Source organism: Bufo bufo, chromosome 7 (assembly GCF_905171765.1).
Source record: "Bufo bufo chromosome 7, aBufBuf1.1, whole genome shotgun sequence".
Lineage (NCBI taxonomy): Eukaryota > Metazoa > Chordata > Amphibia > Anura > Bufonidae > Bufo > Bufo bufo.
In genome coordinates, this window is record NC_053395.1 from 160,303,224 (window position 1) to 160,327,911 (window position 24,688).

At 43.7% G+C, this 24,688-nt stretch overlaps 1 protein-coding gene across 1 annotated transcript in view; it reads left to right on the top strand.

Annotated features, from left to right (window-relative positions):
- Positions 1-24,688, top strand: part of SPAG16 (sperm associated antigen 16) — a 1,151,519-nt gene that overhangs the window by 23,154 nt on the left and 1,103,677 nt on the right. The window contains exons 4-5 of the mRNA XM_040440778.1: positions 12,976-13,103; positions 16,307-16,444. Coding sequence (XP_040296712.1) covers positions 12,976-13,103; positions 16,307-16,444 — 266 coding nt within the window. The remainder of the gene's footprint in view (positions 1-12,975; positions 13,104-16,306; positions 16,445-24,688) is intronic.

Genomic DNA, 24,688 nt, shown 5'->3' on the forward strand with positions numbered 1-24,688 from the left:
TTTAGAAAAAATGATTTAGAAATTTACTAGTTACACAATTCTCTAAGTGAAAGTACAGTGACTCTTTCTTTAAACTGTTCCCTGCTCTGGACGAGGGTGTGTATTCGCTGTAGAGGTGTGTGAGACTCACAGGAGCAAATAGTGTTGGTCAAACCTAACATATCCCTTATGCTTGTCCATAAGGTTGGTGACTGGCATTACCGGCAACACTGCTAAGCGGAAACCTCCGCCGAGCAGTGTGCAATGTAAACAAAAAAGCCCTTGCCCTGCACTATACAATGCAGGACAATAAAGTGCATCGGAGCATGAAATTTACTTTACTATGGTTTTTAACAGATGCTCATGTAGTTGCTGATTTCATGTACATCTTTCCCATGCTTTTTTTTTCCAATTTGGACTCCTGATCTCTTTTCATTATGTAGACAAATCCCTCTGGTTTCCATCCTGTATGTAGCACTTCCTGTTGCTGTATCCAACCAAACCCATGATGCACTACTCCTTCCTCTGTCACATCTCCAGCACCATCCCTCAACACTCAGCTAGTTCATAGCTCCTCCCACCAAGCAAGTGAAATAGACACTCCCCTATCACTACCCCTGTTGCTCTTTGGAACGTCCATGGCCATAACCTCACAGGAAATTAGGAAGAGCTACATGGGCATGCCATTATTCTTTTTGATGCTTCTAGGAGCAATGGGGGTGTTGCTATTACACCTGCCCTTTATGCAACTGCCACGTCCTCTCTGCACTTTGGGAAAAGTCGGGGTGGGCATGATCACATTTTCACAATCAAAATGGAGAGGATGCGACAGTTGCAGAGATTGCTGAGCTTCTGAGTGTAACGGCAACACCCCCATTGCTCCTAGAGCCTCATTTGCATATAATAAAACATCATTTTCCATTTCATCTTCATTATGGCAACAACTGGAGATTGACCCCGACCTTTGTAGGGGCAGGAAACAGAGGGAGATTAAATTGCCCCCTCCCACCACCATTCACCAGTGTTTTCCTGCCCCTACAGTGGCCAGGACAGAGGAAGGCCTCTCTGCCTGTCAGGGAGGTGAAGAGGAACTTTTGATTTCTTTTTTGTTTTACCAGGATACGGCATCAGCGGTTTAGAGCTTCCCTTGGAGGTCTCCTAGATCCCCTGGGGGTACCCTGCTTGCTGGCGGTTCTTACCTATGCTGGGCAGGTAGACGGAAGGGTCACGTATTCTGTAGATCGGATGCCTACCCTGATGCTGCCTCCGCCTCCTTTCGCCTGGTGGGACAAGCTGGCGTGAGGACGTGAATGGCGCATGAGTCACAGGCGTCTGACGTCACTTCTGGGTTTGGGGACTTGTGTGGGAGTTACAGGGCCGGTGTTTTTAAAAAAAGGACCGCGGGAAAGCCACGTAGCTTCTGTTCTGAGGTCTGGTGAGTGAGATGTCGGGCCCTAAAATGCGGGAGACTAAAGAGTTGACGCTCTGGTGCAACACACTGTAAAGTCTTTTTCAAAGCCAGAATTCTCATTGATATGTACCACATTGGTTTATGTGTACACACCTGTACTGCTGCAGGTGTGTATATGTGTATGTATATCCTTGCAATGATGGAGTTGCTCTCTTACCGATATGTCTCTAAAGAGGCTTAGAAGAAGCCCAAAAAGAGTATCAATTGCATACACTGCTATAAGAAATTGCCTGATCAGTATACTAAAAAAACTCTGCAAAAAGTGTATTTCAAATATCGTAAGAGAAGAGCAACCGTCCATTATAGAAGAGTTCAGCACTATGATACATAAAGAAGTAAAATCTTCTTTGGCTTAAAGAAGAGAGGCGAATCTGGGTCCACAGGGTCCTAAACGCCAAAAGATTTATTTTTTTTCCTAAACCTTGTAAGAGAAGGGTGCAAAATAGAATTTTCGTCTCCTTCCCCAAGTCTATTCCGTATTACAAGCCACAAATCAAAATTGCTCTTAAGGTAGGTCTGGGAAGGAATCCAGGATCTCCTAAGATTGGGTGTAGTGGTTAAGGTTTCTCTGTCAAAACAAGAACATGGTTTATTATTTAAACCTAAGGTTCGCCTTAAGGCCTATTTCACACGAGCGTATCGGATTTGGTCCTGATGCGGTGTGTTTTGTTTGCAAGTGCTGTCGGTTTTGTATGCGATTGCGTTGCGTTTTTCCCACGCGGGTGACATGCGGATTGCATGCGTTTAACGCGCGTGAAACAAAACTGAACCAATCTGTGTATTAAAATAGATATGTGAAATCTGTAGTAATGTCATTACTATAAATATAAAATGTAAGCACTATTTAAATGTATGCCTGTATCACCATAATAATGAATGACTTAGTAGTTGGCCTCGTTAGTGCTCGAGCACCAAAGTGCTCTGGCCGAACACATCGGGGTGCTCTACAGAGCACCAGAGTATAATGGAAGTCAATGGGAGAACCCGAGCATTAAACCAGGTACCCCCTGCTCTGAAGAGGGGAGGATGCCTGGTTCATAGGAAAAGGTCAGAAATTTATGGAAACGCCCACCAAAATGGTTCGGAAACAGGAAATATTGTTAAAAAACATTTCCTGTATATTTACTTGTATATAAAGTGAAAGGGCTGCCAAAAATTACAAGGAACCGGCACTCCAAAACACGCTTTGTTACATATAAAGCAAGGGCCTGCTTATCTGACCATTTAAAACCTTAGGTGCGAGGGCCTGCTGCCGCATTTGTGACCCTAGATAACCTCTGGGCAATTGCCCAGTGACGGCGATGATCCAATGGATGTCTGCCCTATCAACTTTGGAGCAATTTTTCAACACTGCCATTCTGTTATAGCACCGTTTTTGCTCATCCTCTCCACCTGAGGAATGAGAGGTGAGAAGTTCTTTTTGTAGCAGGGGTCGAGAAGGGTGAACACCCAGTAATCCGTGTTGTCTAAAATGCGTATAACGCGTGGTTCGCGGGAAAGGCAACCTAACATGAAGTCAGCCATGTGTGCCAGAGTACCAACAGGCAAGACTTCGCTGTCGTCATCAGGAGGATCACTCTCAATCTCCTCATCCTCTTCCTCCTCTTCTGCCCACCCACGCTTAACAGATGGAATTAAACTTCCTTGGGTACTACCCACTGTAGCGGAGGCAACCGTCTCCTGGTCCTCCTTTTCATCGTCCAATTCACGCTGAGAAGACTGACGTAGGGTGGTCTGGCTATCACTCTGTGTATTGTCTTCCGCCATTTCCACCTCTTCCACATGCAAAGCGTCGTCCTTTTTTGAGCAGCGAGCGTTTGAGTAGACACAGAAGTGGGGTGGTTACGCTGATAATGGTGTTATCGCCGCTCACCATCTGTGTTTGATTCCTCAAAGTTTCTTAAAACCTCAGAGGTCAGACATCCATGCACACTCCTCGCTTCTGATTAGCAGAAGCTGACTGGAAAGGCGACTACCATGTAGCAGCTGGTATTCCTCTGCTGCTCACATAGCCTGGCCAACATGTGAAATTTGGAGTTCCAGCATGTGCTCACGTTGCACAACAGCCGGTGAGCTGGTAAGTTAAAGCGCTGCTGCAGTGTTGACAGACCAGCTAAAGCTGTCGATGACTTGTCAAAATGTGCACACACGCGGCGCACCTTCACCAGTAGCTTAGGCAAATTGGGGTAGGTTTTGAGAAACCGCTGAACCACTAAGTTTAAGACGTGAGCTAGGCATGGGATGTGTCTGAGCTTGCCGAGCTCCAAAGCCGCCACCAAGTTACGGCCATTATCAGACCCCACCAAGTGGAGGAGGAGAAGTAAGGGTTGGAGCCACTAATGTAGGTACTGGCGGAAACTCTGATTGGAATTAGTGCCCGCAATCCTCTGCCTCGGTAGCCCCTGTGCCATCCCAGGGTACAACTCACTCCCAGCCTCCACAATGTTCACCCAGTGTGCCGTTAGGGCAATGTAGCGTCCCTGGCCAAATGCACTTGTCCATGTGTCCGTGGTTAAGTGGACCTTCCCAGTAACTGTGTTGGTCAGGGCACGTGTGACTGATCACGACACACATGTTGGTGTAAGGCTAGCACTGCACACCTCGAAAAATGGTGGCAGCTGGGGACAGAGTACTGCGGGACGGGCGCCGACATCAGGCTGCGGAAGGCCTCGGTGTCCACAAGCCTAACTGGCAGCATTTCCAGGGCCAGTCATTTTGAAAGGTGCGCATTTAGTGCTATGGCCTGTGGGTGGCTGGGTATTTGCGATTGCGTTCAAATGCCTGGGGTAAGGACATTTGGACGCTGGGACAGGGAAGTGGATGTGGTCGCTGATGGTGCTTGTGAAGTTCCAGGTGCAGTGCAGGAGGCATCTGTGACAAACCACCCGCCAATCCCGTCGTACTATGCCACAGTTGCCATACAGGTCTCGTCCACTAGAGACTTCTGGAGGTGAATCCACTGAGCACCGTAGACGTTTAAGATTGGTTGGTGTGCCCATACATGATACAATCGGAAAAATAAAATGATCAATTTCACGCTGGAAATCAGATTATTTTGCTGCCACCACTCTTCCTATTGAATCGGGGCAAAGAGACCCCGGCTAGCTAATACTAAAGGGAAGAAACTGTTATTTGCAACCTAGCTAACCAATTAATAATTTATTAAAAATAAGACCATGCAGTAGTATGTCTCTTCTGAGGACAGGGTTCTTAGCATAAACCAGATAATCAATTAACAAGGGCAAAACTGGAACGATGCAATCGTTAGTTTTATTCTAAAACCTATACACCCAAAATATATACATTAAAACTGACCGATAAATTATACCTGCCAGTCGAACAGATTTAGTTGGATAGAAATGGGTAAGAGGTGGAAGGGAATAGAATGTCTGTCTATAATTTTCAGAATTACTGTGGTATAGTTCAGTAAAAGATAACGTTTTTGTAAGGAATAATCCAAGATGGCGGGGTGCTCGTGTCCAGGCCGCGGTTGTGATGTTGGTCAACGTCCGATGTTAGATGAAGGAACCAGGACCTGAGGGATCAGGGAGAGGATTCTGTTGACCAGACTCTTGGCTACTGAGACTGGACTTGGTGGAAGACAGCGTGGTGCTTAACCGGCTGGAAGCATTCTCTGCTGCAATCCAACTGACCACCTGGTCGCACTGGGCTGACTTCAAGAGTTTTGGCCTGCGTCGCCCTGCAAACTGGGACATGACGCTAGGTATCATGTATCATGGATGATTGTTTTTCTTGTGCTTTGGCAGCAGGCACAGTTTCAACGCGCCCAGGGCCACGGCCTCTGCGTGAACAATCAGCATCACGGCCACTTCCCTTACTGCTCGCCTTGCGCATATTTAAATGTTATATGCTCACTTGACACACAAGATGTGGCACGGATGTCACCGTTCACAGCAAGCACACTATATGGAAAAAGTACGTAAAAGTATGGAAAAAGAAAAATAGTTTTCAGTTCTATTTCTCCAGTCTCTGGCCCTGACACACAGAAGGTATTGGACAGATGTCTCTAGTCACTGCAGACACCCTCTATAGTAAAATTATTGAAAATGATGGGAAATTTTTTTTATTGTGCTGTAGCTATAAAATACTGCCAGCCTGCCACCACACACAATAGTCCTTTTTAAGGCTACTTTCACACTAGCGTTCGGGGCTCCGCTTGTGAGTTCCGTTTGAAGGCTCTCACAAGCGGCCCCGAACGCATCCGTCCAGCCCTAATGCATTCTGAGTGGATGCGGATCCGCTCAGAATGCATCAGTTTGGCTCCGTTTGTCCTCCGCTCCGCTCAGCAGGCGGACCCCTGAACGCAGCTTGCAGCGTTCGGGTGTCCGCCTGGCCGTGCGGAGGCAAACGGATCCGTCCAGACTTACAATGTAAGTCAATGGGGACGGATCCGTTTGAAGATGACACAGTATGGCTCAATTTTCAAACGGATCCGTCCCCCATTGACTTTCAATGCAAAGTCAAAACGGATCTGTTTGCATTATCATGAACAAAAAAAAAATAAAATTCATTTTTTTTTTTTTTCATTGTAATGCAAACGTATCCGTTCTGAACGGATCTAAGCGTTTGCATTATAGGAGCGGATCCGTCTGTGAAGTTACCAGACGGACCCGCTCTGAACGCAAGTGTGAAAGTAGCCTAAAAGGTCTTTTGGGTCTGTGAAGTGTTTTTCTACTAAATTGATTGCGATCAGACTCCCTACACTCTGTCCCTTCTGAAGCGCAGCTCTCCCTGACTAAAAATGAGCCGAACATGAGTCATCGGGTGCTATATAGCACCCGATGACTTGTTCCAGCCAGCCAATTGCTGTAATACCACCATGTGCCAAGCATGCTTGCTCAACACTACTCATTATCAATTACTAATACCTATCATTACATGTCATGTCAGTAAACTCAATATGTATTGTCTATACTATTGTGTTCATAATGGACATTAACTACGGTAGTTGTTGTACCTTTTTTTTTTTATGGAGATATGTATTATGAAAACAAATGTAAAATTACGTTAGTAAATTGTTTATAACTAAGTTTTTAGATTTGTGTGTAAATGATTTCTATTTACGTGTATGTAGGTTATGTAAATGTCTAATAAACGTTTAAAATTATTAATGTTTTCTATGTGTTTGTGCTACATAAATATATGAATTCAATGTATATAATAGACAGGAAACAAGGAAATGCTTGAAAAACAATGTTAAAACAAAAAAATTACAAATTAAAAAAACGTCTCGGTGACCCCGTTGGACCCTGAAACTGGGGCCCAGGGTAAGAGGGTTGTGAAGGTGGTCCAGAGTGGTAAGATGGGGCAGATTGGGATGTGAAGGGGCCAGGCTGGCCATATGGCATGTCGCCATGATACTGGGCATATGGGCGACTATGTTGCCCATAAAATTCCCTTGTGGGAGGCAACTGTGGGGCCCCTGTGGCATTTGGGAAATTTGGCCTTTCCGGGGGCCAGACATGTACCCATGGCTGCGCTAATTTTCCGGTGCGAGGAAGACTTCTGTAGGCTCATTAGGCGGAGTGGCTGCCTCCAGAACGATGTCAAGAGTCGCTTCGGTTCTCGGCACTTGTTCTGGAGGCAGGTTCCTCAAAAACGGTGCAAGACTGCGCGCAAACTAATCGAAATGATCCTCCTGCCAGGCTGGAGACAAATTGTCCAAAACTTGGCTATTTGTCCCAGCCTCAACAGGAGGGATTTGTCTGCGTCGGTGGCCTGGTAATGCCAAACTGGGGGTGGGGGGTTGGGGCACAGTGGGGGCTGAGAGGTGGACGAACTGCTGGTCCCTTCAGCAGTTTCTTCCATAGCTTGAGAGGCAGGAGGTTCTTGACTGCCGTGAATCACTCTGTTCAGCCTCCTCCTCAAGGTTGTCCTCCGTTCTAAAATATTGAAACATAACATGTACATTAATATATGAACCCACCAATATGTTCTAAACCAGGGATGCTCAACCTGCGGCCCTCCAGCTGTTGTAAAACTATAACTCCCATGATGCCCTTCTGTAGGCTGTCAGGGAATGATGGGAGTTGTAGTTTTGCAACATCTGGAGGGCCGCAGGTTGAGCATGCCTGTCCTAAACAAATTTTTATTATATTACTATCCTCATCAAAATAATTTTTTTACATAATACTATTTTAAACGTGACCTGACATGTAATTTATTTACTTCATGTATTACCGTACCAATGTAATAACATTTCTGGAACATCTATTGTTATGGCTCAATGTTGTGCCATTCCTTTTATTAATTATAAAGTCGAACTTATGAATGATTTGCTATTAGCCTTCTGTTTTAAAAAGGTACAGAGGGGTAGTTAACAAGTTGGGGGGGGGGGGGGGGGGGGTGTACCTGCCCTCCTAAACATGGCTGCACTGATTGGATAGAATGAGTGAGTGCAGGTACAACTTGTTAACACCCCTCTGTACCCTTATATTATTAAAGTCTAATAGCAATTCAATTGTAACTTCTAGCAGGAATAATAATGGAACGCCACTACATAAATGGTCATAAGAATAGATGCTCCTGAATTGTTATATGGGGAATACATAAAGCTATTTAAAAAGCCATGTCAGGAGTGGTGACAGGTCAGGTTTAAACTAACCAACATATTACATATGTGGTCATGTAGATACATTATGGAAATTAGAAGTCGTATAGCTGGCCTTTGCAAAAATTCAGATTCCACTTGGAATATTTTTTAACTTCTTATGCAAATATAAGGAGGAATCGGATTGGTTGCTATTGTCTACTATGACATTTCTAATTTACACATTGGTACAAATGACATTACGCACATAGTAAACATACAGTGTGTATGGATAAACATGTAGTCGTTATAATGTACTTACAGACGCTGCTCTATTAACGGGCGCAGGAACATAAGTTGCTCTGAAAAACAATAGTGCCTTTTCAAACTTGCCCCGGACCCACTGCAGCATTGCTGATGTATTTGTTTCCGGTACTGTCCCGGCAGCTCCTCCAGTGACTCTTTACTTCTTTAACTTTTAATAAACATACAAAAAAAACAATTACCAAACTATACAATCTTGAAAAAGATGATGTATGCCATGTGCTAGACTAGGGAGGACAGGTAGGATCAAACACGTTTAGATTGTCCACTTTACTTGCCGACTGTGGCGTTGACTACTCTCCCAAGCGGTTGGAAAAAGTTCCTTGCAAATTTCTTCCCATGCTTCTTGCTTCTTGAACGGTCGACGTATTCCTGCAGTGATGTCCAGATCCCTGTATTAGGGTTACAGGGTGAAAAGCAGGTGATTGCCAGGATAACGTCCTTAGGACTAGGCCAAACTGAAACCGGTTAGTTTGTCCAGTGGGTTCATACTGTACCCTCTGTAACAAGAGGTTTTTCCTCGATTTCCTCTTATATACGGTATACTCACTACACTAAGGACAACTTCTGCCAAGCTGGAAATGATGGATTACAGGCAACATTTGTTTACGCTAATGCAGGTACCGGATGTAGGCAAGATGGAGTTTGAGTTTAATGACCATATAAAGTGTATGTTTGGTGGTATATTAGCTAATTGAGTTGTATGTAGTTCCACAATCTATTCTCTGTATCTGAATTGAGAACAGAGCCCCGCAAGGTGGTGGCTGCAGGACTCCGGTCCGGGCCACAACCAAGCCGGCTCCCCATAGAAATGAATGGGAGCGTACCGCGCATGTGCTGCTCCCATTCATTTCTATGGGGCCGACGAAAATTGCCGAGCCAGTACTCGGCTATTTTCGCCGGCCCCATAGAAAATGAATGGAGGGCGGCTGCACCCTCCTTGACTTGCGGGGCTCCAGTCTCGATTTATAGGCGCGGATCCCAACGGTGGGACCCGCCACTCTAAGGCTGGGGGCATAGCCTAGCGATATGCCCCCCATTGTCCATGATGAGACAACCCCTTTAACAGAGAGCAGGCTTTGATGGGTAGATGTACCTTTTGAATATCATCTGACATGTCATCAGACTTTTTAGTAAGCTCTGTTTAAATTTCATTTATTTTTGCTTTTATTTTTGCCTTTTTTTTTTTTTTTTTTTTTCTCGTTTTGAAGCTCATGAGCATTTCAATCCCATTGAATTCAGTAGGAATGTAGTACTCCTAACCTACTTTCATAAACAAGGCAAGAGAAGTTGACAGTCCTCGCTGGAACACTATGGTCCATATAAAAAATGTATTAAGATTCGTGGAGGTTTGACTTGCTGTCAGGATATTTAACGGAGCACGCTAAAGGAGTTCTTCATAGCTGCTCTACTGCACGTTCATTAGTATTTTGATATTACAGTAAGTAATCTGCAGATTACAACAGAGGAGGAATCTGTAAGCCATCCCTCATATTCGTAGTACCTCTCAAAGTGTAACCTGGCTCCGCTGCTACCTGTTACGTGAGCTCCATAGAATAACTATAGTCCCCCATAAACGGCAGGCTTTAGGGGTAGTCGCTGACATATTTGCAAGCTGAAGAAGCTGCTTGACCAGAAGGCGTTGGGGAACTGCATGTACTGTCTGGATGGTAAAAGTGCAATTATAATAGGGAAGAAAAACAAAATTGTAAGAATAGATTCTGCTGTGTATAAAGAGCACATTTTTGTTCCATGGAGATAACAAAGGGTTACTTTTTTTTCACCTCCTGTAGGGTACCGCGCAGTCATGACCATCATACTCGCCTGCTATCTCTGAATATGTAGTGGGCCCCTCCATGGCTACACTGCATGGGAAATGTTAATGAGATTTTGCCCTAGTGATTTTTGCCAGTAATTAAATCTCAACATGTAATCTCACTACGACAGATTGAAACCACACTTTTTTTATGTTGTCCCCCCTGACAGTACATTTCTTGGTAATTAATTTAATAACCCATGGAGAAGGCATGTGGAAAGTTGGCTTGCTGGGAAAGGTGTCGCCATGCTGGTTTTCCATCAGCTTGTCTAGTGTTGTGTAATCTCCCATGTATTTTAGGTTCAGCAAGACTATGAATCAGGTACATGTATCACTTTATTTATATGCATCTTTTAAAGGGAATCTGCCGCCCCGATTCTGGACCATTATCTACAGTAATACATGAGTAGTATTACAAATAAGGAGTCCAGATCACCATTTTTTATTTTCCTATTGCCCTTGTTCCCCCATTGTCACTCAGCACTGAGATCTGAGTTGAAATACGTTGTCAGGACTGCTGTCCATGTGCACATGAGTCCTCTCCATTGTTTTAGAACAGCACAGCAGTCCGGACTGTATAGTTCAGTGCAGCTTTGAGTGCTGACAGTGGATGTACCAGGGGCAGCAGGAAAATAAAGTGTTCTGGACTCCTTTTATCTGCAGTACTAAGCATGTATTACTGGAGAGAATAGTCCAAAATCGGGGTGGCAGAGTCCCTTTAATGATGCCTGCGCATCAGTGCTTGAGAACGTTTATTCTTAAAGGAGTTGTCAGAGTTAAATAAAAAAAATGCTGCAGCCAATCAGTGGCCTCTGCAATGACGTCCTGTGTACTGCTGAGGCCGGTGATGCTGCACTTGTGTCACCACTGCTCCCACGAAGATGATGTCCGCAGCATGGAGAACCGGAGCAGAGCACTGGAAGCATCAGAGGAAAGGAGTGGGCATTATTCTATTTTTATTTTACCACCTTTACGGGGCCGTCTGAATATTTGTTTAAGGCTACTTTCACGCTGGCGTTTTGGCTTCCCATTTGTGAGATCCGTCATGGGATCTCACAAGTAGTCAAAACGGATCCGTTTTGCCCTAATGCATTCTGAAAGGAAAAGGATCCGCTCAGAATGCATCAGTTTGCCTCCGATCAGTCTCCGGAGGCGGACACCAAAACGTTGCCTGCAGCATTTTGCTGTCAGCTTGAAGAAACTGAGCCAAGCGGATCTGGCACAGTCCTGGCACCTAATGTAAGTCGATGGGGGACAGATCGGTTTTCTCTGGCACAATAGAAAACTGATCCATCTCCCATTGACTTTCAATTGAGTTCATGACGGATCCGTCTTGGCTATGTTACAGATAATACAAACGGATCCGTTCATGACGGATGCTTGCGGTTGTATTATTGTAACGGATCAGTTTTTGCAGATCCATGACAGATCAGCCCAAAAAACACGAGTATGAAAGTAGCCCAACTTGTACAACCTCTTTAATGTTGCCAGTTGTGCTGGGCTTCACCTTTTTAGTTTCTGTATTTGTACTATTTGCAGGTACGTAGAATCTGTGACTGGTTACTGCAGAGATGCTGCCATTCACTTAAATGGGAGCAGTGCTGCAGTAACTGGGCATGGCTACGACACGGTGGACGGAGGTAGGTAGTTCCGGTGCGTGGTTCCATCCCCAGAGCTTGTTAATACAGCTCATCAGCAGGGGTGCCAGGATCTGGCTGCCAACCAATCCGACATTTAATAACCTATCTTAAAGATATGCCATCAACGCGTTAGTCTGGGAAAACTCCTCCTTTTAATTATATAGAATCCAATATTTTAAGAGTTTTCCAACTCTTTACAACTAATAGGTCATATCTGATCGTGGGGGTGCGACACGGCTGATGAGATCAGATACTGATGACCTATCCTAAGAACAAGTTGCACAAAAATCAATACTTACCGGTGAGCCGCTCTCTGTAATGAAAGGTATGAAACATTTTATATGAATTTAGGGGGATGAGAATCTTTATAAGAGCATTTATGATAAAAAAATTAATTGCACAGTTTAAATGGACAAGTATTAAAGGAGGTATCCGACTGGTTGTAATTGCTAATCTGTCCTCTGACTAGGTCATCAGCATTTGATCGGTGGGGTCTGACAACCGGGATCGCTGCTGATCATCAAGTGCATAAGGTTGACCTGCGCCTAGACCACCAGAATTTGAAATATGGTAGAATGGGCAGGCTGTGAGCAGTAGGCACTTTGCAGGAGAGGCTGCTGGCGTTGTACAGTGCATGTCCTGAAGGCACATTTGGACTTGTTGGTGGTCTCATGTGTTTTTTTTTTTTTTTACTCATGACCTATAATTTCCTAGAGACAAAGCAGAAGACAATATCTATGGTGGTCCTCCTGAGGTACCCACCTGTCACTAGAAGGAGGTGCCACACACCAGTACATTATGTCCCACTTGTCTCTAAATCTACTTTGCAGGGTCCAGGTGTATACATCGACACAAACATGGCTGGCAACATTCAGTGGAGCACGTTGTCTAATGGAACAAGGAGCCCCTCTATCATGTTCTTAGAGATTGTCATGTTCAGCATTCCCAGTGTGTCATTGTCACGCACAGTATTTCCCTGAATATCTGTACATGTGACTAAACCGCCTCTTGGACGCAGTGCCTGTTCCGAATTATTGGCATTGCATGTGATACAATTATGCAAAATTACAAACTGAGAATCAAAGCATTGTCGGCACCACTAGGAGAGATTAACAGAATTGGAAGAGTCTGATATTTTCACTCATGGTCTATATTCAGTAGTTTATGTATAATTTTTATTTTTTCCTTTTTGCAGTCTCCGAGATCCCCCCTTTCCTCCCAGCGACCAGTGTCTCACAGACCTGAAGTAGTGGATGATTTTCTTCGTAATTTTCTGATTAAAATGGGGATGATGAAAACCTTGGAATGCTTTCAGACAGAATGGTAGGTTTACGTTCTTCTCTCTGCCATGGCAACATCTGAAGGCCTTACAAGCCACAGAAATAATTTTCTACATCGCCAGTGTTACTGAGCTTGAAACAAAAAAATGGCATAAAGATACAAAAAAGTAACTCCATGATTTGTTTTACCTGGTGACTTTTTTTAGATTTTTTAGAGAGAGAAACTTTTCAAAGGTTGAGCATTTTAAAATAATTATAGAACTTGGACAGCAAGAATAGATTGCGGATTGCGGCATCTGCTTTAGGATTGCCAGACATTTAGTCTGGGTGAGAAGGTGCTTTGTTACCAGCACAATGCCTGGTTCCAGTGAAAACAGATGCCACACGCCAGAGGAAACATGGATCGATGCCCTGGGTTAATGTGCCGGTGGCATTTACTAGAGGCGGATCACAGGCTTGCAAGAACATTTAGGTCATGTATAAAGAAAAACAGGGACGTTGGACATTTTTGCTAAATTTGAACTTTTTTTGCACAGATTGTAATTTTGTTAATTGTGTTTTAAATTGGCTTTCCCATCACACAGTGAGGTTCTGACTGTTACAACCCCCACTAATATCAAGAATAGGAGTACTGTTTTTCCAGAAGGAAAGGAAGTATTGACTGGTTACTCTCTCTGGTCATTTTTGGGACGACACCAGAATAGCCGAGTGAGCAAGCTGATCTGTTTTTATATCGTCCATGTGCTGTAATGGAGGATGACTGCATAAATTTGGCTTTACCAGATTTGAAGGACCAGTCAGCTGTAACTTCCTTGGCAACTAGGTCTTTTGCTTCATAGGTTAAAAAAATGCTAGAAATGGTAGCCTGTATTCTGGCGACAGGCCTGCAGACCAAAAATGTGGAGTTTTAAACCTGCCTGGAACATTCTCACTGATGACGGGGTGATTTGTGCAGTTCCATAATGAGTGCGGGCCCTCAAAAGGTTTACTTTAGTTTTCTACAGTTTTGTAACTGGTGGGTATCTTTTTAGTTTTGCCTGGCTTCTCATGTCATTTTAGAATATAGATAATTACATAGAACTTGTACAGTGAGAACATACAAACAAAGACCCCGATCAAATATGTGGTCAGGTTTTGAGTCACTTTAATGTGTTGGACATTAACTTCCAGAGTACCAATCCATAGGTAGCAAGCATTATAAAGAGACCTGGCTTCCTTCTGTTCCAGATCTAAGTTCCATACTTTTTTCCCAGGGAGCGTTGCCTGTAAGACTCCCTACACCAGCTGGATCTCCAGGAGTGCCACTTTTCCCTGGAGGTCCACAGTATTTAAAGACCTTAATGGGAAAACATTGGGAATTCACAGGACTGTTGCTGGTAGTTTGTAGATGTATTAATCACTTGTCAAGGTTACAGCCATCGATTTAATGGCTGGGACCCCCAGGGGTCCAGTGCCTCCATAAGTATGTAGATGCAGCTCGAGCATGCCGACTACTGCTCTATTCATCTCCATGGGAGTGCTGGAGATGACTAAATACCACGCCCTGCTCTGTCTGGTATTCCCATTGTGTTTTCATTGAGCGGTGAATGGGAGACGGGGGGACACGGGGCTCAGCTGTCAGTGATCTCAGCTGTTGAATCCTTATTGATAAAACAGTTACTCCTTATCTAGTGGACTGACGTAGTCTTGTAGGAGCACCCTTTTAAAGTGGTTTTCCAGGAATATTAAAGGGGCTGGTCATTATTGATCAATATGTTTGTAAGATGACTATATGGTGCTTACTAATATAACCTTTTGGTAAAATTCTGCACCAATTTTCTATATTTAAAAGGTATGATTTTTTGCTGTCCACACCGAGGTCCTGTCCATAAAATGGCTGCTGATGGAGGGTCATGTGACCAAGCAGATCACCACCATTCAGATGCACTGCACCTGATGTCTGCACTTGCACAGGTGGATGTTTAGTGCAGGTGCAGTGTGTTTGAATCCAGGAGACATCACATTTTATGGACACGACCTCCTATGTGGACAGCACAAAAGGCTTTGTAAACAATGGGGCATACCTTATGAAATTGGTGCAGAATTTCAACAAAGGCTATATTAGTAAGTGTCCTATAACCATCTCATGAATACATTTGTCAACAATTACCAGAAAAAGGCCAATGCCTTTAAGTTTTAAGAGCAGGTCTCTAGCCTATTTGAAAGTTTCATACTTACCTGCTCACATCACTGCTGAAGTCCGTTATTGGCTGTAGCAGCACACATGGCCATATGTATTCCCCTGTTCAGAAGACAAAAAGCCTTGGACGGGAAGATGGAGGAACACGAGTCAGCATGAAGGACCAGAGCAGATGAGAGCAGGTAAGTGTGAACCTGTAGGACCAAACAATACCTCAGACCATATAAAACAATATCCTAGGGGGTCTAATCCATAATACAAGAGCACCAATAGTCGAACCAACCAATAGTCCGATGCAAATACACATGAAACATAATATATTAAATACTGAATAAAAAGTGTTATTTAGTCCAGTGTTTCCCAACCAGTGTGCCTCCAGCTGTTGCAAAACTACAACTCCCAGCATGCCCGGACAGCCTTTGGCTGTGCGGGCATGCTGGGAGGTGTAGTTTTGCAACAGCTGGAGGCACACTGGTTGGGAAACTGATTTAGTCTAAGGTGTCTTGTGCACAACATAGAGGATATCCTCTCCATTTGAAGTCTCTCTTCCAGAAAAAATAATACAGCATGGCTTCGAAGAATATACTGGCCTCACAGGTGCTATTCAGAAAAAGAAAGAAAAACCTAAAATTAGACAGTTTACAGTCAAGTTATTTAAATAAAACCGAAAAATAGGGAGACGCCCCAAACAAAGACATATCATGTCCCACATACAAAAATATACAATGAAAAAGCGCAATTTAAAGAAAAGACCTGTAAGTTACTGCTTCATTTAAACCCCAGGGGATCTCCGTTTTCAACATTACAATCCATCTTGTTTCCCTTTTGTGATAGTAATTTTTTTTAGATATTATGTTTCCTGTTTATTTGTATGGGGCTATTGGTTGGTTTGACTATTGGTGTTCTTAAGTGTGAACCTGCAGACCGGGGGCCTTCCCTTAACAGTGCATATTCCCAGAAAACCCATTGAAGCTCAGTATATATATCATAACATGGTAATAATTGTTTTTCATATTTTAGAGTATATGTGTTTGGAGAATAAATAGATTTTCTTGTGGTTCCTCTAGGTATGAAATGATGCAGAAAGGCCTCCTGCAGCCAGAAGCTGCTGGCTTTGTCCCAGATGTTTATGCTCACAACCAGATGTTAGACTCCGAGATAAAGAGTTTAAAGAAAGAAGTGGAAACATACAAACTTGCTGCAAGGTACAACATTTTTATATATCTAAGGTAGTCACATGCAACCTGTTCCCCATTAAAAATGAGTATGTACTTTTGAGAACTGAATCTATTACTTCTGTAAGAAAAAACACCCACCTGCTCATAAATGTTAGTAGCTGCTTAAGGGTATGTTCACACAGCGGATTTGACGCTGTCAAAAATCCACTGGGTACTCCGCGACAAAGTGCTGTGGTTGGTCATTATGAATGCAGCAGACCCCCTCACAGCTTAATGCCATTGAATGCAGCTAAACTGCAAGTGGACACCCGCCTTGGCGTTCTCCCGGACACCACACCGAGAACGGACGTGTTCTTTCTTGGCACGATCATGCCTTTAAACCGGTAGCCTGCAAACTACAGCGCTGCCTCGCATTGAAAACAATGGGAGTCAAACGCCGCGTAGCTGCTGCAGGAGTTTTGCCGCAGTGTCTACACCAGAATTCTGACAGCAAATTCTGCCATGTGGACGGCAGAAGAAGTTTTTCCTTCTCCAGTTGTGGATTCATAAGACATGGTTTAATTCACCTGGAAGCAGGGATTCATTCTAACTGTAATTTTTGATTTTAGATATTGAAGAGACAATTCTGCTCTTTCAAGGGGTTGTTTGGTAAAATGTATTCATATTGGCTTAAAGGGGTTATCCTGGCAAAGATGATGATGATGATGACCTGTCCTCAGCGCTGCAAGCTCCCGGCAGCTTTCCATGCACAGGGCCGTACTTCGTATGGCAGCTGTGCTTGGTATTGCAGCCTAGCCTCGTTGACTTGAATCGGGCTGAGCTACAGCTGGCCATGTGACCCATGTACAGTGACGTCAATGGCCTTGGAAGAGGCTGCGGCACTCGTGGAGCACCTGGCCTCTTATAACAGCTGATTGATGGGGGGTCCCAGATGTCAGACACCCACCTATCTGATATTGATGACCTATCCTGAGGATAGGTCATCAATATAAATTCCCAAATAACCCCTTTAAATAATAAAATAAATCATATCACCTCACTCCCATTCTGACGCCTCTTGGGTCCCCGCTGGAAGTGTGGCTACTCAGAAGATCGCTGGAGTCTAGAAGGACAAGGAAGTAGAGACCAGTGAGGACCTGAGAAATGGCTTTTTTTAAACACTCACCTAAAGAATTATTAGGAACACCTGTTCTATTTCTCATTAATGCAATTATCTAGTCAACCAATCACATGGCAGTTGCTTCAATGCATTTAGGGGGGTGGTCCTGGTCAAGACAATCTCCTGAACTCCAAACTGAATGTCAGAATGGGAAAGAAAGGTGATTTAAGCAATTTTGAGCGTGGCATGGTTGTTGGTGCCAGACGGGCCGGTCTGAGTGTTTCACAATCTGCTCAGTTACTGGGATTTTCGCGCACAACCATTTCTAGGGTTTACAAAGAATGGTGTGAAAAGGGAAAAACATCCAGTATGCGGCAGTCCTGTGGGCGAAAATGCCTTGTGGATGCTAGAGGTCAGAGGAGAATGGGCCGACTGATTCAAGCTGATAGAAGAGCAACGTTGACTGAAATAACCACTCGTTACAACCGAGGTATGCAGCAAAGCATTTGTGAAACCACAACACGCACAACCTTGAGGCGGATGGGCTACAACAGCAGAAGACCCCACCGGGTACCACTCATCTCCACTACAAATAGGAAAAAGAGGCTACAATTTGCACGAGCTCACCAAAATTGGACTGTTGAAGACTGGAAAAATGTTGCCTGGTCTGATGAGTCTCGATTTCTGTTGAGACATTCAAATGCTAGAGTCCGAATTTGGCGTAAACAGAATGAGAACATGTATCCATCCTCTGATGGCTACTTCCAGCAGGATAATGCACCATGTCACAAAGCTCGAATCATTTCAAATTGGTTTCTTGAACATGACAATGAGTTCACTGTACTAAAATGGCCCCCACAGTCACCAGATCTCAACCCAATAGAGCATCTTTGGGATGTGGTGGAACGGGAGCTTCGTGCCCTGGATGTGCATCCCTCAAATCTCCATCAACTGCAAGATGCTATCCTATGAATATGGGCCAACATTTCTAAAGAATGCTATCAGCACCTTGTTGAATCAATGCCACATAGAATTAAGGCAGTTCTGAAGGCAAAAGGGGGTCCAACACCGTATTAGTATGGTGTTCCTAATAATTCTTTAGGGGTGTGTGTGTGTGTGTGTATATATCTGTGAAGGAGCCCAGCACCGCCTGCATCCGCAAATCTCCTTGCTCACGAAGTCAGATTGCCATAATCTCGCAATTCACGATCTCTCACATGTGCAGTGGCGGCATAGTGTTCCTTCCCTGTGCTGACATCAGCCTCAGGGAAGGAACTGCACATGTGCGAGCTCGCGCACCGCGAGATTACGGCTATCTGACTTCGTAAGCTAGAAGGAATTCTGAACAGTTCCAAATACCAGTCAATATTGGCACAAAACCTTCAGGCTTCTGCTAGAAAGCTGAACATGAAGAGGAACACTGTGGAGGTCACTGTGGGCACTGTGGAGGTCACTGTTAGGGCTGTTTCACACGAACGAGTCAATTGCGGGCATCGCTCAGTGTGTGAGTGTGATCCTCCGCTCTGGACTTGCAGGAGCACATAGCATTATAAATCGTGATAATGCCGTGCGCTCCTGCAAGTCCAGAGCGGAGGATCACACTCGCACAGGGAGCCTGATTCCCGCAATGGACTCGCTCGTGTGAAACAGCCCTTAAAGGGGCAGACACTATGAAGGTCACTGTTAAAGGGGTGGGCACTGTGGAGGTCACTATTAAAGGTACGGGCACTGTGGAGGTCATTGTTAAAGGGGCGGGTACTGTAGAGGTCACTGTTATTGGGGATACTGTTGATATCTTTTTACAACACACAGAAACATGGAATGAAATAGATTAAATATACCCGTAGGAAGCCGGGTCCTTCTGCTAGTGTAGATATATATTGCTGTTACTTCATATATTCTTGTAGTAAGCCTGATGAAGGTACTGGTGATGTTTCGAAAGCTCGCTATGTAGCATCCCTACTTCTGTTTTTGTTAGCCATTAAAAGGTATCAAACCTGCAATTCTCTTATTTGGTCTCTCTTAATGAGAGTACTACACTAGTTTTCTATTGGCTAACATGGTACCAGACTTTTTTTCAAAAAATTTTTTTAATTGTTTTACTGGCCAGACAATCTTTCCTCAGCTCCCATTCCATCCCTTAGTTTCCTCTTCAAAAACAAAGCATAACATGGAAACATAACATGTTCATGTGTTCAGTGAATGCAAAAGAGTTTTTATTGCTCTAAACATTTGCCTATCCACAGGACCTGCCCTGATTGCTAGAATAGGAGACCCCCATTTCCTCTTTCTTGTCCAATGAAGGAGTTGTCTGGAGTGATGGATGATGGCTTTTCTGGTTATAACCTGCAGAGCTACAAGGGTTGTCACATCAGAGATTTGTCAGAAGTTGTGATCAGTGTGGACCCTGATGCTGGGAGATGCTCCACATTGCTGCAGTTTGATAACTTTTCCCTGCTGGTGAAATACCCCTCGGGGTTCATAACTTGTTCTTTAGCTCGTCCAGGAGAACGATGATTGTCTGTAGACAATATATATAATAAATAGTGATAGATCCAAAACCCTTGTGATCACATCTTCTGTCTTGTCCCTGTGCGCTGTGAGAAGTTTTTGCCTTTACTATAAAGTTTATCTGTGTACTATAGCTTCTCTACCAGATACCAGAGATCATGTATGAGTGAAGCATTGTGATTGAGCAAGGCTCTGTCAGATGAGGTTATAATGCATGTGTTCTTCCTTTTTTCTTAAAAGTATATACACATGCTATCGGCCATAACATTAAAACCGGAATAACATGATTGTCGTGACAATGACACCGATCAAGGGCTAGGATACATTAGGCAGCAAGTGAACAGTCGGTTTTTGCAGTTGATTTGTTGAAAGCAGGAAAAATGGACAGGTGTAAAGATATGAACCACAATGGGCAGATTGTGATTGTTAGATGACTGGGTCAGGTCATTTTCAAAATGGCAGGTCTTGTGAAGTGTTCCTAGTATGATTATTTTTTTTTTAATCCTTAACAAAAGTGGTCCAAGGAGGAACAAATGGTGAACTGGCAACTGTGTCACGGGTGCTCAAGTCTCATTGATGTCCAATTCATGGAGACCCTACCTCGCAACTTACAGGATCTGCTGCTAGATACCACAGCTCACCTTCAGAGGTCTTGTGAAGTCCTTGCCTAGATGGGTCAGAGCTGTTAGATACATTGTTTTTTTGCGTAAATTGCCTATGCTGCAAGACATCTACTAGAAACCACAACATTTTAATATGAAGCCAGTGCAGACAACCTATAAATTATTTGTGTTGGTTTAGAGATGAACAAATTGATTCTAACGAATCAACTCTTCTCATCCGCAGGACTTCATCACCTGTGGGGGGCTGTCTGAGGAAGTGCCCACCTGCCATCAGATTGACAAGGGTGGACATTTAGGCTAGCCCTGACAGTTTCCTGCCTGCGCTGCTGCTCCAATTTGCAGAGCAAGGTTAGATGCTCTGCTTCGCAGCAGCGACGGCGTAGACGCCGCTACACTTCTGGGTGGCTACACCTGCGCAGTCGCTCTTCAAGGCAGAGATTCTGCCCTTGCTAATTCGAACACCAGCGTATACAAGAAACTGTCGGGGCTGGGCTAAATGTCAATGTAATGGGGGAAAGTGGGGGGGGGGGGGGGGGGGGGGAGTCCTGCTGATGAAACAAATGAATTTGTTAGAATGGATTTGCTCATCTGTACTGTATGTTGGTTTTCATGAATGCAGTGGTAAAATGATTTAACAAGTATTATATCTATAATATTAAGAGCGAGATTAGGGTGATAAACATGCGTTTTGTATTCGATGACCTTAAAAGAACATAAATCGGGGTGCATTAAGTGTGACCGCAGCTAGCATGAGATATACGGTTCACTCCAGAAGAATGTCAAATGGCATTTCACAAGCTTCTACCTCTGTATCATATTATTTCATCTGTAACTGAAAAAGAAAAAAAAAAACATCTTCGGAGCAGCGGCTCAGATCTCTGCTCCTCTCGTTGAAGAGAAATGAAATACCATTGCAAGAGAAATGAAAACTGCAAATGAATGGATAAGAAGGAGTGCAGGGTCGGGATGTGATTGTTCTCTACTCAACTTTGTGTGCCTTTTGGGAAAAAAAACATTACTTAATATAGAAAAATAACTTCTCATTAGCTTTTAAATCGAGCTATCCAGTGTCAAGCTTTTCCAAATGTAATATCACCGGAAAGAAATCCTCAGCTATGCCGGCGGCAATAAGATATTCATAAAGTTTTGCTCCTTTCAATATTTTATTTTCATGAGTGAATATGTATCACTTTTAGGGTACTTTCACACTAGCGTTATTCTTTTCCGGCATTGAGTTCCGTCCTAGGGGCTCAATACCGGAAAAGAACTGATCAGTTTTATCCTAATGCATTCTGAATGGAGAGCAATCTGTTCAGGATGTCTTCAGTTCAGTCTTTTTGCCTTTTCAGGACTGAGATAATACCGCAGCATGCTGCGGTTTTATCTCCGTCCAAAATTCTGGAACACTTGCCGGAATGCCAGATCCGGCATTTCTTCCCATTGACGTCCGTTAATGCCGGATCCGGCCCTGAGTGTTCCGGCAAAACAGATCGGCATTGCGGTCTGCGCATGCTCAGACCGCAAATTTTTTTTTTTTAAATAAATGCTGGATCCGTTTTTTTTCAATGCATTTGTCATATGGATCAGGATCCTGATCCGTCCAACAAATGCCACCAGTTTGCATGCATTTTGGCGGATCCGGCAGGCAGTTCCGGCGATGGAACTGCCTGCCGGAATCCTCTGCCGCAAGTGTGAAAGTACCCTTAATAAAGTGTAACCTACATCTTTAGGGTATTAAATGCATGTTTGATGCGTCCAGCTTGACAGAATACACTTTTGCAGATCTATTAAAGGCTATGTAAACCTTCAGAGGTAATTTTAGATTGATGGCATTTTACTCATTTTTGGGTAAAATCATATTTTCAATTGACCTTTTTTTTAAAATATTGAGCAATTTTGTCATAAAGGGTTAACTGCTTTTATAGCTGTTTGACTGGTACTTTCACATTCACTTTGTGACGGTCATCTAATAACACTCATCTCTAAACTAGTAAGAGGTCATAAACACTTATTTAAGCCACATTCTTATCAGTAAGATATGAACTGAGCTCTAAGTGTTTCTAAGGTCAGGGAGCAGAGATAATGAGTCTGTCTGCTCCCCAGATGACGGAAAAGACATAAAATCCACAGGCTGCGGCTATTTACACAAAAAAGGATTCCATATTTTTTTAATAAAGGCCAGTTGAAAAAATATATATTTTAGCTCAAAATAAGTACAATGCACCAATAATAATAAAAAAAATTCCCCCAAAGTGTACTTGGCCTTTTTAAAGAGGTTTTCCAAGAGCAAAAAAAAAACCTTAACATTTTAAATATCCCACCACTCCAGTTTCCAACATGAATGAACGGCTAGTAACCACAGAGGACAATGATTGGCTGTTGCGGTCACGTAACAATGAACCGCACTTGACCGCTACTGCCCATCGTGGCCTGAAACGGCAGCACTGGATCTGTGGGACATTTAAAAGGTGGCCTTTTTTCATTATTTTATACACCCACCTGCTCTAATAATATTTTAATGATCTTAAAGGAGTTGTGTAGGATTTTACTATTTATTACCTATCCTCAAATTATGCCACTTATGTCTGATCTGCAGGGGTCTGATATCCTGCACCCTTGCCGATTGGCTCTTTCATTGAAGGCGGCATCAGAAATACACAGCTTCGTCCATTGCCAAGGGATATAGGTAGTAACTGCAGCACTACTCTCAATGTGAGCAGTGCTGCAGTTACCAGCTCGGTTCACTGCGCAGTGGACAGAGTTGTGCAGTTCAGTGATTGGCCAATCGGGCGTTGAAATCCTGTCCTGAGGATAGTCCATCAGTAGTAAAATCGTGGACAGCCCTTTTTAAAAGGAGAATTACATACAACAAACTGCCAGAAAAAAGTGAAATCCTTTAGGGTCCATTCACACATCCGTAATTTGGGTCCGCATTCGTTCCTCAATTTGCGGACCCATTCACTTTCAATGGGGCTGGAACGGATGCAAATCCACATTTCCTGGATTCACATCCGCATTTTCAGGATCCGCAATTTTCGTTCCTGGAAAAAATAGAACATGTCCTATTCTTGTCCGCAATTGCGGACCAGAAAAGGCATTTTTTTTTAATAGTGTCTGTGATGTGCGGATCCGCAAATTGCGGATCGCACATTGCAGGTGTCCGTGTTTTTGCAGATCCGCAATTTGCGGATCCGCAAAACACTTACGGACGTGTGAATGGACCCTTAGGCCTAGTTTACACGAACGTGTTTTTTTTTTTTTTTTGCAAGTGTATGGGCCGTTTTTTTGTGTTCCGTATACGGAACCATTCATTTCAATGGTTCCGCAAAAAAAACTGAATGTGTTCCGTAAGCATTCCGTTTTCGTTTTTCCATTCCGTTGAAAGATAGAACATGTCCTATTATTGCCCGCAAATCCCGTTCCTTGGCTCCATTCAAGTCAATGGGTCCGCATAAAAAACGGAACACATACGGAAATGCATCCGTATGTCTTCCGTATCCGTTCCGTTTTTGCTGAACCATCTATTGAAAATGTTATGCCCAGCCCAATTTTTTTCTATGTAATTACTGTATACTGTACATGGCATACAGAAAAACGGAGAGGAAACGGAAACACAACGGAACTCAAACGGAACAACGGATCCGTGAAAAACGGACCGCAAAAAACTATAAAAGCCATACGATCGTGTGAACTAGGCCTTAGTAGGAGGTCAGAACAACAACAATGAGATGTCTTAGTAATATAAAACTGTCAAATAACAATGGAAGAAAATACAAGAGACTAAAAGGAGAAGGACTGGGGAGGATTTGGGTAATAAATCACAATGCTCGTGGGTATGTATAGCATGTATTTCTTCCAGTGTGACTGCCGTGGTTCCACAAAACACAGCCGTGTTGTCACGGCTGTATGTGAGCAACAACAGTATACACAGTAAAAAAGCTACTGACCGGACCCAAACTAGGGAGGATAAAGGGTGACCCCTGTCCGACCCTCAAAGCTCTCCCTATGCTGCTAAAGCACATGCCCGGATCCAAATGG